This window comes from Stegostoma tigrinum, chromosome 11 (assembly GCF_030684315.1).
Source record: "Stegostoma tigrinum isolate sSteTig4 chromosome 11, sSteTig4.hap1, whole genome shotgun sequence".
Lineage (NCBI taxonomy): Eukaryota > Metazoa > Chordata > Chondrichthyes > Orectolobiformes > Stegostomatidae > Stegostoma > Stegostoma tigrinum.
The window spans coordinates 17861954-17878795 of NC_081364.1; the positions used below are offsets into that span (position 1 = coordinate 17861954).

General features: G+C 40.5%; 1 protein-coding gene across 1 annotated transcript in view; it reads left to right on the forward strand.

Moving 5' to 3' along the window:
- The first annotated feature begins 896 nt into the window (after positions 1-896).
- Positions 897-16842, forward strand: part of zgc:171775 (STKc_p38 domain-containing protein) — a 34134-nt gene continuing 18188 nt past the window's right edge. The window contains exons 1-4 of the mRNA XM_048548194.2: positions 897-1154; positions 7844-7973; positions 8082-8140; positions 15506-15617. Coding sequence (XP_048404151.1) covers positions 1036-1154; positions 7844-7973; positions 8082-8140; positions 15506-15617 — 420 coding nt within the window. The 5' untranslated portion in view covers positions 897-1035. The remainder of the gene's footprint in view (positions 1155-7843; positions 7974-8081; positions 8141-15505; positions 15618-16842) is intronic.

The following is a 16842-nucleotide window of genomic DNA, read 5'->3' on the forward strand; positions in this document are numbered from 1 at the left end:
AAGCCAATAAATTTGTCAGATACATGAGGGACGTTCGAGCAACATTTGGATAGGCACATGGATGATAGTAAAATGTAGGGTATGCAGGGTAGTTTGATCTTAGAGTAGGATAATAGATCGGCACAACATTGTGGGCTGAAGGGCCTGTACTGTGCTGTGCTTTTCTATGTCCTATAAACAGCTTATGAGGCCTTGGAGATTTTTCTAAAAGCTAGAACCATCGAAGCAGCATGAATGAGTGGTGTCAGGCTCCTATAGAACCAGGATTTTAGTTTAGCTTTCTTGGTTGGGGTTTTTAAGTTGCTTGTGGAAGCTGTTATACACTTCTCTTGGCCACAGCAAAAGGCTGGAGTTTTCTCTCTCTCTCCGCCAGAATTGTACCTTGATGTTCTTTTCTCCTGGACTGGAGAAACATCACATGTCAGACAATCAATTTTCCTGAATTTGCCTTTGCAAAGTGTGTGTTTATGAGATATTACTATATCCAAACAGTTGCTGGAGTTAAACAATCAAGTATTCTGTTAAGCCTTATTGTAGAGTTAGTTATACCAATTCCTTTTTTATTGTTTGTAATTTAACAGGGGATAAGAATAAAGTGTGTTTTGCTTAAAGCCTAGTTGGGAGGCCAATCGAATTACACCCAGAACACAAAACCTTTAAATAAATAAAGTTGGGGTCTTAGACTATCCCCTTGGTATATTTGAAAGGGATTTGGTCTGTTCCAGAACACAAGTGAGAAAGGTGGGTAGTGCAACACACTGCCTGAGGATAGAGACAAGAGCTACAAGTGGGAAGGGGGTCTAGTTTTTGTATTTCAAATTTGAATATGGAAATAGAACAGTTATTGAGAGCCAAGCGCATAAAAGGTTCAGACTGATTTCAGAAGAGCCAGCGAACTGGGAGAAGTGGAGGTGGAGTTGCGGATGGGCTTGCCTACAGCTTGTGCGCGCAATCGAGAGTAACTGATGAAGTGAAACGCACCTGAAACTACACTCAGGCAGTTCCGCTTGTGCTGTCTTCGGAAAACTCAGGGACATGGGGACCCCGGTCAGGAAAGGCTTCCACAGACAAGAGCTTAACAAGACCGCCTGGGAAGTGCCGCTCAGGTACACCGGCCTGACCCCGATAGGATCAGGGGCGTATGGAAGCGTGTGGTAAGTGAGAAATGGGATTCTTTTGTGCACCAGCTCCACTCTGGTTACACGATTATGTGAGCTTGGGTGGAATTTAAGGTTTTCTTCAAATATGGGGATCTTTGGTGCTCGAGTTAATTTTCGGACAGTGGGTCTTTGGGATTTGGACCGGAGACAACGACAATTTTTTAAAATTTAAAAATTACAATGCAATATGCGTAAATGGTGCAGTGTACGAGCTCCAGACACAAACAAGATGTAAACAAATGTGCAACTTGTGCACGCAGACAAAAGTAGGAGTAAGATTCTCCCACCAGTGTCAGTGTGATCCTCAGGAAGGGGGTTTGGTCTTGGCAGATTTTTCTCTCTCTCTCTCTGTCTCCACTTTAAGCTGAAAAGGAATTGGGAAGTGACAAATGGCACAGAAAGAGTAGGAGTATACAATTGTTTAAAGAGGGAAGGAGTTTCGGAATTTCATTAATGGGGAAAGATGACAGGTCTTTCAGTGGTAATATCATTGTTTGAGACTAGTGTCTGGTATCTATTTCAGAGGCTTGTCTGTTTGTCTACAGTCCTTAAGCCATTATATATCTGCCTCTCACATTGCAGACTTTGAACTTTTCTCTCAGGATTACCGTCAAGGTTGGGCTGTATAAAGACAGAGGAGGAGATGATTTAACCCATCAAAACTCAGCCATATTCCAAACCAACTACCAACTGTTTCCTCACTCCTTGATCAATTTAAATTGGTCTCCTTTTGGTGCTGCCCCTCTTTGAACCTGTCTCCCCTTCAATTGCTGGGGTGTGAATCAAACATTCAGTATTTAACCTCACTGTACAGTCGTCTCTAGCCGTGCTTTGGAGCAGTTGAGAAAGATCAGGGTTGAATTCAATTGCTGTGTCATTGGCCACAACAGGAGACCTATTATTGAAAGCCGAATCCAGAACAGAGATGTCTTAGTCCTACTTAGCAGCAGCCACGTCCCCAATAACGATGGCACAGTGACACCACGAGTGTGATACGTAGAGCAACAAAGTCTCATTGTCACTAATGCAAACACATGCCAAAAAATAAAAATGTTCCAGTATTACCAATGGAACAGGGCAATGCTCCTACAGTGGGTATGTGCTCACAGCATAGGGATCAAGAATTCAACAAATATGCTGCTTTTTAGCTCACACCAAAGCAAGTAAGTATATGGCTTGGACCTGCCATCCAAACTGGTCTGGCTGATACATAGAGACACTACAGAATTTGTCCTTTAATGCCCTTGGAAATGCCCCCTGAATTGGTATACAGCAGGGCAACAAGTCATGTGCAATAAATGAAGTCATATCCTGTGAAGATGTGCAAAAAATAAAATCAGGCTGAAATAAGGAATTGTAAAAATAAGAAGCTGCTGCTGGTATCTACTCCTGCCAAGATATTTGCTGCCATGTTTTGCCAAGCTTGTCTGACTTGCAGTGTCTTTATATATCCAGAGTAACTCATCTGCAACTGCTTTGTGATATCCATCGTCTACTGACACTAGCTTGACGTCTCCTTTTTACTGTCCTACACTTTATCTTCTTGAAGAAGTCTCTGTATCTAGGGAGTTCTGATTGAACGGCTGAACTACTGATATTTCAATGTCACTTTTAGAGTCCTTTTTGCTGTTGACATTTCTAATAAACTTGTTATTTGCCTTATCATCTCTGTATGGAATTTTTAACATTTGCCTCAGCCATCCACATTTCAAAAACCTCTATTTCCTTTCAAAGACCTTTTACTTATTGTTCAGGCTGCTAAAAAGCACACAGCATAGAATGTATCACCCTATGAGTTTTTACTTGTTCCAAGCTTATCTTGTTGTTGACAGATCCTTTGACTTCACAAAATTTTATCTGGCTACCTCTGTGCTTTTCTAATGTCTGCATCACAAAGTGTGTCACACACTCATAGATCTGTACAGCATGGAAACAGACCCTTCGGTCCAACTTGTCCATGCTGACCAGATATCCTAAATTATTCTAGTCCCATTTGGCAGCATTTGGCCTGTATCCCTCTAAACCTTTCCCATTCATATACCCATCCTGATGCCTTATGTGTTGTAATTGCACCAGCCTCCACCATTCTCTGGCACCTTATTCCGCACATTCCCCTTTTTGGCATAAACAAATGAACTTATCTACTTTCTGCAGTGTGATTCCATTTCAATCTTCATTCCAATTTCTTCTAATATATTCCATTTAACATCTAGTACTTTTGACTTTGTGGCTTTTGAGTTCATACCGAAGACATATTCTAACCTTCTAGATTTTACTTGATCTACGATATTTTTTAAGACCGCTTCCAAGTCTGTAATTTGCATCAGGCCATCAGCATACTGCAGGTTTTTATGTTCTTGCCTTCAATTTTCATCCCAGATGTACATATAATTCTCTTAATATTTGTTGTGTACCCAAATTGTATAATTTTGCCAACATTACACAGCCCTATTGCAATCCTCTCTTCATTTGAAACATTTCTGATTGCCTCTCTCCTAGCCTGACATTCCCTATTTCGTCGCATCCTAGACCCTGGAGAAATTTCACACCTTTACTGTCAATTTCAGCAACATGTCTGTTAACTTTTGGCAATCAACATGACATTATATAATACATTCTCATTTTGATGAAACAGAAGTAAATTTTGTTGTTTAATTCTAAATATTTATCAAAGGTTGCTCCAAGGCTAAATATTCCCTTTCTTGATTTTACCCAGGTCAAAATCCTGACCACGTATCACCAGTTTTTGGTTTATATGTGTTTTTTTATTCTGTTGTGATTTTGATGATCACTTCAATAAGATGACTCTTAAAGCTTATAGTTCTGAAGTGTTTGCAATCCATTGCTTAAGTTTCATAGGTACCTGAATGAATAATGAATGTATCAAGTCACTTGAAACATATCATTTGGTGCATATTTGATCACAAACATTTGTTATCAGTTCTGTTTCCCCAAATGCGTTTGGACATTCTGGTATTACTTCACCCAAACCTGGACCTTTACCATAATCAACAATTTCAAAGCATTCTTCAACTTCATGTTATAATGTTTGGTCTTTCATTTGACTCCATATCATGAGGACTCTGTTGATTTGGATCATTTTTCAACTCACTTGTAGCCTGTCTAATGTTTGGCTACTGTATCCTTTTCAAGCAATATTTTACCACCTTTGCCTTTCCACCTCCTATCTATCATTATACATTTTCAGGTCATTTGTCCATAGCCTTCATAAGAACATAAGATAAGAACATAAGAACCAGGAGCAGGAGTGGGCCATCCGGCCCTTCAAGCCCACTCCACTATTCAATCAGATCATGGCTGTTCTTTTTTGTGGCCTTAGCACCACATAACCACCCTCTCACCATAACCCTTAATTCCTTTACTGTTTAAAACATTATCTATCTTAGCTTTAAAAACATTCAATGAGGACATCTCAACTATTTCACTGGCAGGGAATTTCATAGATTCACAACCCTTCGTGTGAAGAAGTTCCTTCTCAATTCACGTTATGATTTTTTTCTAGCTCCAGTCTTTAAAGAAATCTTGTTGTAAGTTCCTCTTTAGCCTACCTACATGCATTTTTTAAAAAAATGAATTTCATCGTGCTCAAGCATGCTTTCCCACCCCCTCTCTATCATCATTGCTAGTTTCTCCTCTGTCATTCACATCTTGCTGCTTTCTGTTTTCTTCTATTTTAGTGGTTTTTTCTTTGAAGCATAATGTATACTCTCCATCATGTTGCTTCATTTTCTTGTGAGAGAGGCTACATGCAAACATATTAACTCATGTTGTACAGTCTGCTCTCAGCCCAATACCCCAAAAATAATACTCCAATAAGCAGTGACCCAGTGAGTCACATTGGATAAATGTAGATCTGCAGTATGCAACCAGTGAGATATCTAGTATAATCTTGGGATATCCTATACATCACAGTAACACAGTAACTGTATTACAGGACTAGTAATCCAGAGCCCAGGACTAATATGATGTAGGTTTCAGGGGTATGTCAGCCAGGAGTCAATACCTGAGAGGAATGCTAAGGTATACAAAATACTGGCAAAGTTGGATAATAATAAACTAGGAAACAGTAAATTAATATCTGGGCTCAGGAAAAAGAATAAAGCCTAAATCAGGCTTACTGTGCATGTAAGTGAATGCACAGAGGTTGGTTAATAAGACTGGTGCAGATTGCCATGTGGAAATACAATATTATGGCTATAACAGAGACCTGGCTCAAGGAAGGGCAGGAGTGAGTGTTAAATGTTCTTGGATATAAGATATTCAGAAATAATAGAAAAAGAAGAAAAAAGGAGGGGGAGACAGTATTGATCAAAGAGTACATTGCCAGGTTGGAGACTCATCCAGAGGGAATAGGGACCAATATTTTTGGCTTTGGTTAACCACTTATAAATATAAATTGCAATGTTTAATGCAGTCTACAGACCACTCACTGGTGAGGAGGTGATTGAGAAACAAATTTTCAAGGAAAATACTGCAAGGTATAAATATATTAGGATCGTTGTATTGCAGACTTTAATAATCTCAATACAGATTGGAATAATAGTAAGCAAACAGCAGAGAAAGGCATGAGTTCCTAGAATTGAAAATTTCCTGTAGTGGTGTGCTAGTGTAACAAGAAAGAGGACAGTGCTAGATCTAATTGGTGGAAATGAGATGGACATGTGGATTTAGCGTCAGTAGGGGATCATTTAGGGCACAGTGATTACTGCACCAAACATTTAGGTTGATTTTAGAAAGGACAAAGAATAAATCCTGAGAATAATTAACTGTCGGAAAACCAAATTCAACGGGATAAGAATGGATCTGAATTAAATAAATTGGAGTCAAAGGTAGTTAGGAAAAACAGTAGTTGTACAATGGGTTGAATTAATTGAATTGAATTGAGTTAAGTTTATTGTCACATGTACTCACACAAGCGAAAAGTTTGCAAGTTCCACTTACAGTGCCATTTTAGACACAAAGATACCCAGGTACAGAAACTTGGTACAGGTACAGAATCTTGGATTATTTTCAGAGCGGAAATAGTTTAGGCACAGTAATGGTATATTCCCTCGAAAGGACAAGGTACAATAAATAAGGGCAAAAAAGATTCTTGAGAATGGTTCCAGATATGAAAACTTTGTCTATGAAGATAGATTGGATTGCAATATACTCTTTGATCAATACTATCTCCCCCTCCTTTCTTATTCTTTTTCTATTATTTCTGCATATCTTATATCCAGGAACAATTAACACCCACTCTGGCCTTCCGTGGGCCAGGTCTCTGTTATAGCCAAAATAGTTGTTAGGACAGTTTTTTTTGCTGAAAAGACCGCAAAGAGGAAATTTGATAAAGGTATTCAAAATCATGAGGTTTCTGGACAAAGTAGCTTAGAGAACCTGTTCTTACTTGTCAAAGAATGGAATAAGAGGTCATGGTTTTAAAATGATCAGAAGGGTGAAGCATAAGTGATATGAGCAAGAATGTTTTTACACAGTGAATGGTTAGGGCCCAAGGTGCACTACCCTAACCTGTGATGGCAGCAAGTTCAATCAATGCATTCAACAGGGAATTAGACTCCAGAAAGGAAGAACATGCAGGGTTACAGGCAGAGGGCAGGAAAATGGCACATTGTTAATCAGTTCTTTGGAGCGCTGGTGCAGATATAATGAGCCAAATGGCCTCCTTTAGTGCTGTAATAATTCTGTGAAGTTCTAATCCCACCATAGGAGCTGCAGTAAACTCAAATTCAGCCAATTAAATAAAGACATACTCATAGAAAGCACCTCCGGGGGAAACAACATTTAGTATTTTCAGGTACATTGTTTTACCTCAATGTTTAGCAACTTAAAAGCCAAGTAAGCAACTGATAAGTTGTTAAATTGTGGAAGAAAATCAGTTCTTCAATTCTAATTAATATTACTACATTGACTGAGATGTAAAATCAAGATAAATATGATGCATTTTGCAAAGTAATTTTGCATTTATGTTCTTACAGTTTATCTGATTTCTGCTTGATGTACTTTCACAGTGAGATTGCGGCATTTGCGCTTGTAAAATAATGGGGCCAAAGTCACATCCTATGATTCGGTGGTATGCTGCGTTGCAGCTCTCATCACTGTGCTTCTTCATCAGACAGATGTGAAACTTGACAAAGTTCAGAAAGTATTTACAGGGATGTTGCTGGAGTTGGAGGGTTTGAGCTATGGGGAGAGGCTGAACAGGCTGGGGCTGTCTTACCTGGATTATCGAAGGCTGCGGAGTGAACTTACAGAAGTTTGTAAAATCATGAGGGGCGTGCTTATGGTGAATAGACAAAGTATTTTCCTCAGGGTATGGCAGTCCAAAAATAGAGGGCATAGGTTTAAGGTGAGAGGAGAAAGATTAAAAAAAGGGACTTAAGAGGCAACTTCTTCACACAGAGGATGGTGCGTGTATGGAATGAGCTGCCAGAGGAAGTGATAGGGGTGGGTACAATTATAACATTTAAAAGGCATCTGAATGGGTACATGAATAGGAACATAGAGGGATATGGGTCAAATGCTGGCAAATGGGACTAGATTAATTTAGGATATCTGGTTGGCATAAATGAGTTGGACCTAAGGGTCTGTTTCTGTGCTGTACATATCTTAAATTCAATGAGAAATGCTGATAATCTACTTCTCGTTCCAATTACATATAGTTCAGCGATTGACCAGAAGACTGGAGAGAAAGTGGCTATAAAGAAACTGCACCGACCCTTCCAGTCTCTAACTCATGCTAAGCGAGCGTACCGTGAACTCCGCCTGCTCAAGCACAACAAACAGGAAAATGTGAGCTTGGATCATGAGCCTTAGAGAATGGATGCTGAGCATATTGACATGTTAACTTTGTTCATGTATCTTCTTTGACTTTTTAAAGCCAGTTTCTTGTTTTTGCAGGTTATTTGTTTGCTCAATGTCTTTTCACCAGAAGACTATTTACATACATTCCAGAGCTTGTGAGTACATGCAGCATGGTTGAAGAAAAATACCTTTCTTCTTTTTCTGTTTGTGGTGTTGTGAATTCCAACATAACATGTATGGTCTTGCAGAAACTCCGTAAGCAGCACGTAAATGGTCGGGCATTTATTGATGTTCTCAGTTCTCCTTGCCTTTGCTACACACATAACTGAGTTGCAAATCTCCACTGCATCATTAAGGGGAGTCACTAAGTGAGACCTTTTCCTTTCTAATAAACAGACCAGAACTGACAAATCAGTTAGCCATCACTTCTGTGAACTGCCTGATATTTTAGAGCAAGTGCGAGGCCTATCACTTTCCTATCAAAACCTCCACACACTTTTCCTCCTCACCAACAGATTGCACGCAGCTTTGATGTGCCATTTAACTCTTAAACTGAACTTCAAGTTCCATATTCTAACAATCACCAAGGCCATCTGTTTGCACCTTTAAAGAATTGTTTGTGTATGCCTATTCTCTCACTGCCGATGAATCATTCATTAATGACTTCTCCAGCTCTAGGCTGGATATCTTATTTTGCTTTTGTCAATGGCCTTTAACACTCCTCTATTTTGAATTCATTAATTGGATGGGGTCATCACTGGCATAGTCAACAGTTGTCCATTCCTAATTGTCCCTTGATCTGAGTGGCTCAGTAGGCCATTTCAGGGAGCAGATAAGAGCTGAGTACATTACTGTGAATCTGTAGACCAGACACAAATGGTAAATTCCCTTCCCTAAAGGACATTAGTAAAACAGATCACTTTTTAATAACAATAACTTTGGTTTTACAGTTCGTATTACAGAGATTTAACTTCAGGTTTTCTTTCCCCAAAATTCCTCCAGCTGCCATGATGGGGCCTCAGGATTGCTAGTCTGGTGACATTACCATGACACCACTGTGTCCCAATTCTATATATTCAACAACTTGCTCATGCACCCATATTCCATCCAAATGTTCTGTCTTGTTTGGCATCTCCATTAGCTCCCCTTTTTCTCACAGTATTTGAATGTGAAATTCTCATTTCCTCTGGACAATTTCCATGCAGTCCCACCTCTCTTTATCATTACATTCCCGTGCAAATGCTTCCCAATCTATGCCCTCCAAACTCCTACAACCCTTTTTCTTTGCCCCCTTCCCAACATTCCAGTTTCTGTGGCACACTCTTCAGGTGTTATGGCTGCCATCTCGGTCCAACTGACTATGTGTCTTGCCACTTCCAAAAGCATTCTTAAAACATACCTTCTTGATGCCTTCAGACCCAAATGCTACCTCTTCCACTCATGCTGTAAGCCTATTTATGGCAATGTTCAATGCCTTTGGAAAATTTTCCAGTGCTAATGACATTATATAAATGTAACTGATGGGAATGCAATAAGACCCAATAAAGGACAAGGGAAAATAAAACCTAAGAACTAAGAAGGAGCCTTTTGAACTCCAGTTTTCTCACTTTATTGCTCTCAATCTGTCTTTCATTTTCATGTCTCATATATTCTCATGCTTTGATCCGTGAGAATATTAGCACACAATAGTTTTGGAAAACAGATTAAGTGATCCAACCAGCTCCACCCTCTCCTCCCCAAAAGCAGGAATACACTGATTACGTAAACTCTGATATTGTCTCTTTGTGTGGCTCTGCTACAATATGCTGAGAAAGTCTTGATGCATATGATGTGAATACATGCCAAAAAAACTTTAACCTTTCATGGGCTGTAGTGCAATTGACAATGTCAGCTTTTGTTGCCCATCCCTAATTGCCCTTGAACTAAATAGCTTGCTAAATGTCAACCATATCTCCCTGGGTCAGGAGTCACATACAGACCAGACCAGACAAGGATGGCATATTTCCCTCCCTAAATCACAGCAGTGAACAAGATACATTTTTGCAACAGTCAATGATAGCTCTCATGGTTACTGTGATCTGCATTCAATTCCACATTTCTTCCAAATTAATTCAATGGAAATTCCATGAGCAGCCACAGTGGGACTGGGACCTATACCCCAATGTTTCAGCTTGGGACTGCTCAATAACTAGTCCAACTACACAACACTACCATCACCCCATACACAATTAGAACAGACTTCAGTTTTTGCATGTTTTTCTTTTGTTTATTCATTCACGGGATGAGCACGTCACTGGATGGGCCAGAATTTATTACCCTTCTGTAATTGTCCAGAGGGTAGTTAAGAGTCAACCACATTGCTGTGGGTCTGGAGTCACGTGTAGGCCAGACCAAGGATGGCAGTTTCCTTCCCTAAAGGACATGAGTGAACCAGATGGATTTTCCAACGATTGAAAGTTTCACAGTCAACATTAGGTTCTTAATTCCAGCTCTTTCACTGAATTCAAATTTCACCATCTGCCATGGTGGGACTTGAACCCATGTCCCCAAAATATTATCTGGGTCTCTGGATTAACAGCCCAGCGACAATACCACTAGGCCATCATGTCCCCTCTACATTCCCAAGATGTAGTTAATTTAAATTAATATTTCTTTTTCCACCGCATATTTTTATGCTTACCTTATATTTAACTTTATGCTGGGATGCAGTTCCATGCGTGACCACTGCATGAAAGTAACTCACCAAGGCCATTCTATGTTGTGTGATCTTTGGTGTTTGTGGAAAATATGACTTTTCATGCTTCACACCTTAATCCAATCTTGTTCCACATTCATACATTTAGTAGGTCTCTTGCTCTGGGATCACGAATGACCCTCTTGGCCAACTTAGTTATTTATTTCTCTACCATACACTTTCTGTAGCCTCAGGTACCACTTTCCTGCTACCCTAAGGTTAAACAACAGGAAACGGGAGCTTTATTGATCCTTTTAGCTCCATTGCCCACAGGCTACACTCACTGGCTTGTTTATTACAGTCAGCATCGGAGCACAGGAGTAAAAACCAGAAGTGCTGAAGAGACTCAGCATCTGTGGAGTGTGTTGAACATGAGTCTCAAAGGGGTTAATGTTGAGGAGGGCCAATACCTGCTTTGGGAAAGATGTTGCGAAACTTGAAAGGCTGCAGGCAAAATTTACAAGAATGTGACCAATGTTGGAGATCGTGAGCTGTTGGGAGAGGCTGAATAGGCTGGGGCTATTTTCCCTGGAGCATTGGAGGCTGAGGGGTGACTTTAGGTGTTTATAAAATCATGAGGGGCATGGATAGGGTGAATAGCCAAGGTCTTTTCCCTAGGGTAATGGATTCCAAAACTAGAAGACATAAGTTTAAGTTGAGAGAGGAAAGATACAAAAGGGACCTAAGAGGCAGCTTTTACACAGAGCGTGGTGCATGTATGGAATGAGCTGCCAGAGGAAGTGGTGGAGGCTGGTACAATGACAGCACTTAAGATTTATCTGGATGAGTGTATGAATGGGAAGTGTTGGGAGGGATATGGGTCAAATGCTGGCAAATGGGACTAGATTAGTTTAGGATATCTGGTCAGCATGGATGAGTTGGACCAAAGGGTCTCCTTCCATGTGGTGCAACTATGATTCTATGACTATGACACTGTGATGATGTCATATGGACTTGCAGGTAGGACAGCTTAAGACCTCAAAGAAGTGAGACCCAACAAATGGCTGTCCTCAATATCTCTGTAACAATGTCCATGATCTCAATGTAATTTGTTAACATGCAATAATGTAAATCTTGTTTACTATAAGAGCAATGTTCCCTCTGAGTTGTATGGTTCACAGCTACAGAAAGGCCCAGATAAGCCTATTTGCCTACAGATGCATAGACTTCTATTTCCGGAAGTCACTGGTGCAGATGGACTTTGGAGCAAAAGGAAAAGTTAGAGGGAACATGATACAAGACAGTCTTCCAGTTGGACCAGGGAATGGTTTTCCTCTGCAACATTAGACCAGGCAGGTTCTGTCATTTCCTACACTTAGAGAAAAGGGTGATAGCAGGCTTCATCATGAGCAGCAACTCATACAGTGGAGTGAGCTCACATGCCTACACAACATGGTGGGCAGTGGGGCAGATTTGATATGACTGTGTATGCAACGTGGTGAGCTGTGATGTGAGATATTCAGGCTCAGCTTTAAATCGTCTGCTGATGGAACACTGTCAATACTGGAGCTTTAAGAAGTCCAAGAGAAATCCACACAACGTCTCCAGTTGATGAGAGCTGAACTAAACTTTACTAAAGTTGAGGTTTCTCAAAACCTGATGCAAATACAGGATTCTGGCAGGTTGCATCAGACAAGTATTCAAGCTTGCTTACTGCATTCATTACTTTGTGTGGAAGATTTTGTTGGAACAGTTAACCACTTAAAATCGCCTTGGCCCCAGAGATTTTTTAATGAATGATATCTAATATCTTAAAAGGTCTTAATGGAATCATTAATCAACATGAATAATGTATTAATACATAGGGAAACAGCTAAAGAGAATGAATGCAGTCTTAAAAGTGCAGAAGAGCTTGCCCTTAACATGAAGTGCAAATTCACCAAGGGATCTATTTATTTCATGGGGCACGTTGTTAACCATGAGGGTGTAACAGCAGATCTTCAGAAGACTTAAAGCTATTATGGAGCTCCACACTCTGTATCAGTACAGTGTCTCCAAAGACTGTTTAGGATTGTAATCCAGTTGTCAAAAATCAGTTTAGTCAGACGGGAGCAGTTGAGGGACACCTCAATACTCATTAGAATTACATTTAAAATTGGCGTCATTAAGGGCCCACTAACTTCATCTTGAAAACTAATAGCACCAGCAGCATTTTCCAATTGTAGACAACACATAATGACTGATTGGTCACTCCAGCTTTTACTTTGGGAAGATGTCCACCTGACACCTGGGGACAGCTGAGTGCAGATTTCAGTGAGCAGTGCACTGGCCTGGGATCTCCAAAGACATTGGGCCATGCACATATTGGAATCATTGATTCTGTACATTGCATCAGAATCTGGCCAATTGAAACCCAATTTAATTATTAAGAAACAAGCATATGAAGAGACAGCAGAAATAGAAATTGTCCTTTAGAACAGGAAAGGTTAAGGGGAAATTTAGTATGTGTTCAAAACAATAAGAAGCTTTGATAGAATAAATAAGGAGAAACTGTTTCCAATAGCAGGAGGGTTGGTAACCAGAGGCTATTGATTTGAGTTCAATGGTATGCAAGACACATTTAGCTATGGCCCATAAACTCACATTCCAAGTCTGGTTACTGTACATTGAAACTGATGTAAGTGTCTGGCTAATGTTCCCTTTCACTTACCTCAGAGTAGAAGAGCTAGTTGTAGCACTGTCTGATGCTGCCCGCCTCATCCATGCTTTGCTCAACTTTGCACCCTGACTATTTTTCAATGCTGTTCTGGCCAACGTCCCCGAAACTGTTTCTGTATCCAAAGTATGGAATTGGTGTACAACCTGAAAGAACTGCAGATGCTGCAAATCAGAAACAAAAACAGAAATTCCTGGAAAGCTCAGCAGGCCTGGCAGCATCTGTGAAGGGAAATCCGAGTTAATGTTGCGGGTCGAGTGACCTTTCCTCAGAATTGATCATAGTTAGGAAGATTTTGGTTTAAATGAAGAAGATAGGGTAGGGGAGGGGGTAAGAAGTAAACAATGGGCGATGATAGAGCCCAAAGAGAGTGCAGGACAATTGGACAGACAAAGGAATGGATAACAATCTGGCTAGGAGGATATATAGCTGTTAATGGAGGCTGTTCTTAGCTGACAATGGGTTGTGTGTAATAGTAGACTATGTGACCACATGGCCTGGTTGTGCAGACTGGGACATAGGAGTTCAATCCCCAAAGTTATTGAACCCAATATTGAGTCCGGAGGGCTACAGGGTCCCTATGTGGAAAATGAGGTGTTGTTCTTCCAGCTTGTGCTGAGCTTCAAAGGAACACTGCAGCAAGCCCGAGACAGAGGTGTTGGCCAGGGAACAGGGTGGTCTGTGTTGAAGTGGTGTTAATTCTTGATTTCTTTTCGCAGATGCTGCGAGACCTGCTGAGCTATTCCAGCAATTTCTGCTTTTGTATGTGATTCTTATGGTGGAGAAGATGGCCTTTTGGCCCATGGTGTTTGGACTAGCTCTCCAAGCATTTGAACTTGGTGCCAATCTCCTGTCTTTCCCATGTAACCATGTGCATTATTTCTATTTAAATAATCTTCAAATACCCTCGTGAATGCTGGAATGAACCTGTCTCTACCACACTTCTGGCCAGTGCATTCCATACCAAACTTTTTTCACATGTTGCATTTGCTTCTTCTGCAAAACACTTTAAAACTGGTTCCTCTGCTTTTTGATCCATGATTGTCCAGGGTCCTTGAGCATTTGAAAACTGCTTTCAAATCTCCTCTTAGTCTCCACCTCCTCCATGAAATACAGTTCCAACTTCTCCAATCTTTTCTCATAACTAAAACGCATCATCTGTGAAAACTTTCTCATAGACCTCTAGCCAATGCATTTACATCCTTAATATCATATGACTTACAGAGTGGAAAGCAAAACTTGAGCTGAGATCTAACTAACCAGTACATTAAATAAGTTTGTCATAATCTCCCTGCTCTTATTCTCTATGTCCCTGTCTATTATGCCTACCTTAGAATTCTGTTTGCTTTATTAACAACTCTGTCTATTTGTCCTCAGATGTAATGACATATACATGCAGTCTCCCTGATACAGCACCCTGTTTAGAATGGTATCCTTTTATATTTTACTGTTTCTCATGCTCTTTCAACTAAAGGCTGAACAGTTCACAAACTAAAGCATTTCAGGCACAGTAAGGTAGGTCAGGGACCGTATGGATGAATGGGACTTGGGGCAAGTTTGGATATATGTAGCTGAGCTTTGGTAAAAGAACAGAAAACATGGGAGAACTGTAAACAGTGAGGTGGATAGTTTACGTCTATCTTGCTAATGTCCTTGTAAAGTTCAGAGCTTTGTAAGAAGTGCAGCCATAATGGGCCAAATGGCCTCCTTTGATGCTGTGACTATCTGAGGACATGTGAAAAGTATTCATACATATTCAGTTACAACGAAGGCAATTTTTCTGATTTTTAAACAAACAATTGAGTGTTTTCCTTTTGGAATGGATTCTCAGTCCAATGAATGGAACACTGACATAATTTTTACTCATTGCTCATAGACCAGATATAAAATCAGGAAATGCTTTGGGCTTGTCAAAACAGTAAAGATCAAAAATAGAAAAAATCTTTACTTACCAGGAATAATTAACTGTAAATATAGGAATTTAATGTTATAAAATGCAGCTGAAGTTGCTGGAATCAACTGAATGCTCACATGTGTCTGTGTTCGTGTGCCTGTGTCTATGTGTGTGTGTGTCTGCGTGTGTACGTCTCTGTGTGTGTATGTATGTTTGTGTGTAAATTCTATTCACAGTTACCTGGTGATGCCGTTTGTGGAGAGAGACCTCAACCATATCCTGAAAAGACAGAAACTCTCTGAAAGTATGGTGGTGTTTCTTCTTTATCAGATTCTCCGTGGATTAAAGGTGAGAAGAATGAGGGCTAAAAGAGGTGGATTAATGGAACAGGATGAAGCGAGTTCCAACCTCAAGGACAAATGTGGTTGTGGTGAGGGAAGGAGAGGAAGAAGCTTCTGGTTTGACAGTTTGTTGGGGATGATATTGACCTCAACATCAGACAGAAACAGAAATACTAATCAGATTAGTGGATATTAGTGTAGCCAAACACAATAGTAATGCCCAACCCGCCAGGTTTTATTGCTTTGTTCTTCCCATTATTTTCCCTATCTCATCTGAAAGGATTTGTGGCCCTTCCTGTTTCCAGCTGTATAAGTGCTGATCATTGGCTCTCCCACTGTTCATGAGTGAGATTGGAGGATTGTTGCTGGCAAGCTGCTCAACTGTACAGGTGCATTTCAGTCCACACCCAACAGGTGAGTGGAGTGTGAGGTCAACTTTCTACCACATTCTACCTATGATATGGTGTGATATGGAAGGAGGATGATAGCTCTCCTGCCCAAAGGCCAATTATGCCACTTAATTAACAAATTGAGGGCTTCTTCCAGGGGCTACTGTCACTTTACCAGTGGCATTTGGGCCTGATGGGGAGACTGCCTGGTGAATCCTGCTTGAGCTCTCTGTGGCTCATGTTCAGCAGCGAGCACCTCTGCACCCCCCTCCCAACCCTGCCTCCTCTCATTGTGGCACTGGCTGTTCCAATGGCAACATTCCTCCCCATCCTTATTAATCCTCAGCCCTTTCTTAGTGGGACATGGCAGACTGATTCAGATGAACACCACCCCCACCTCAACCAATCCCACTTACCTTGTTGTAATGGTGGCTTCCCTCCTTGCTGCCTGAGCTGGGCGCGGTCCCGGTGGTGCTGCTGAGAGTAAAGAGCTCTTTGTGTCTCCATTTTTGGGCACTACTCTCCCAAATTGGAGAGAGAAATCACGGCCAAGCAGGTGCCTAAATGTATCCCTTTTTCCCGTCTCTTTTATTATAATACTATCTGTAATAACTGAAATTGAATCCAAGCACACCAAAGATCATTTGGGAGGTATGATAATTATAGAAACACGAGTTCAGGCTAAATTATGGCAGCCACATTTTTATTGTTTTAATTTTCCCATGATGCCCATCAATATGTCAAGAAGTGGGTTGCTGGATTTGTTCAGTTTACTTCTTAATAAATAATTTTGATTTTATGTAATCTGAATTGAATCAAATTGGTGGTTACAGTTAAAACAGT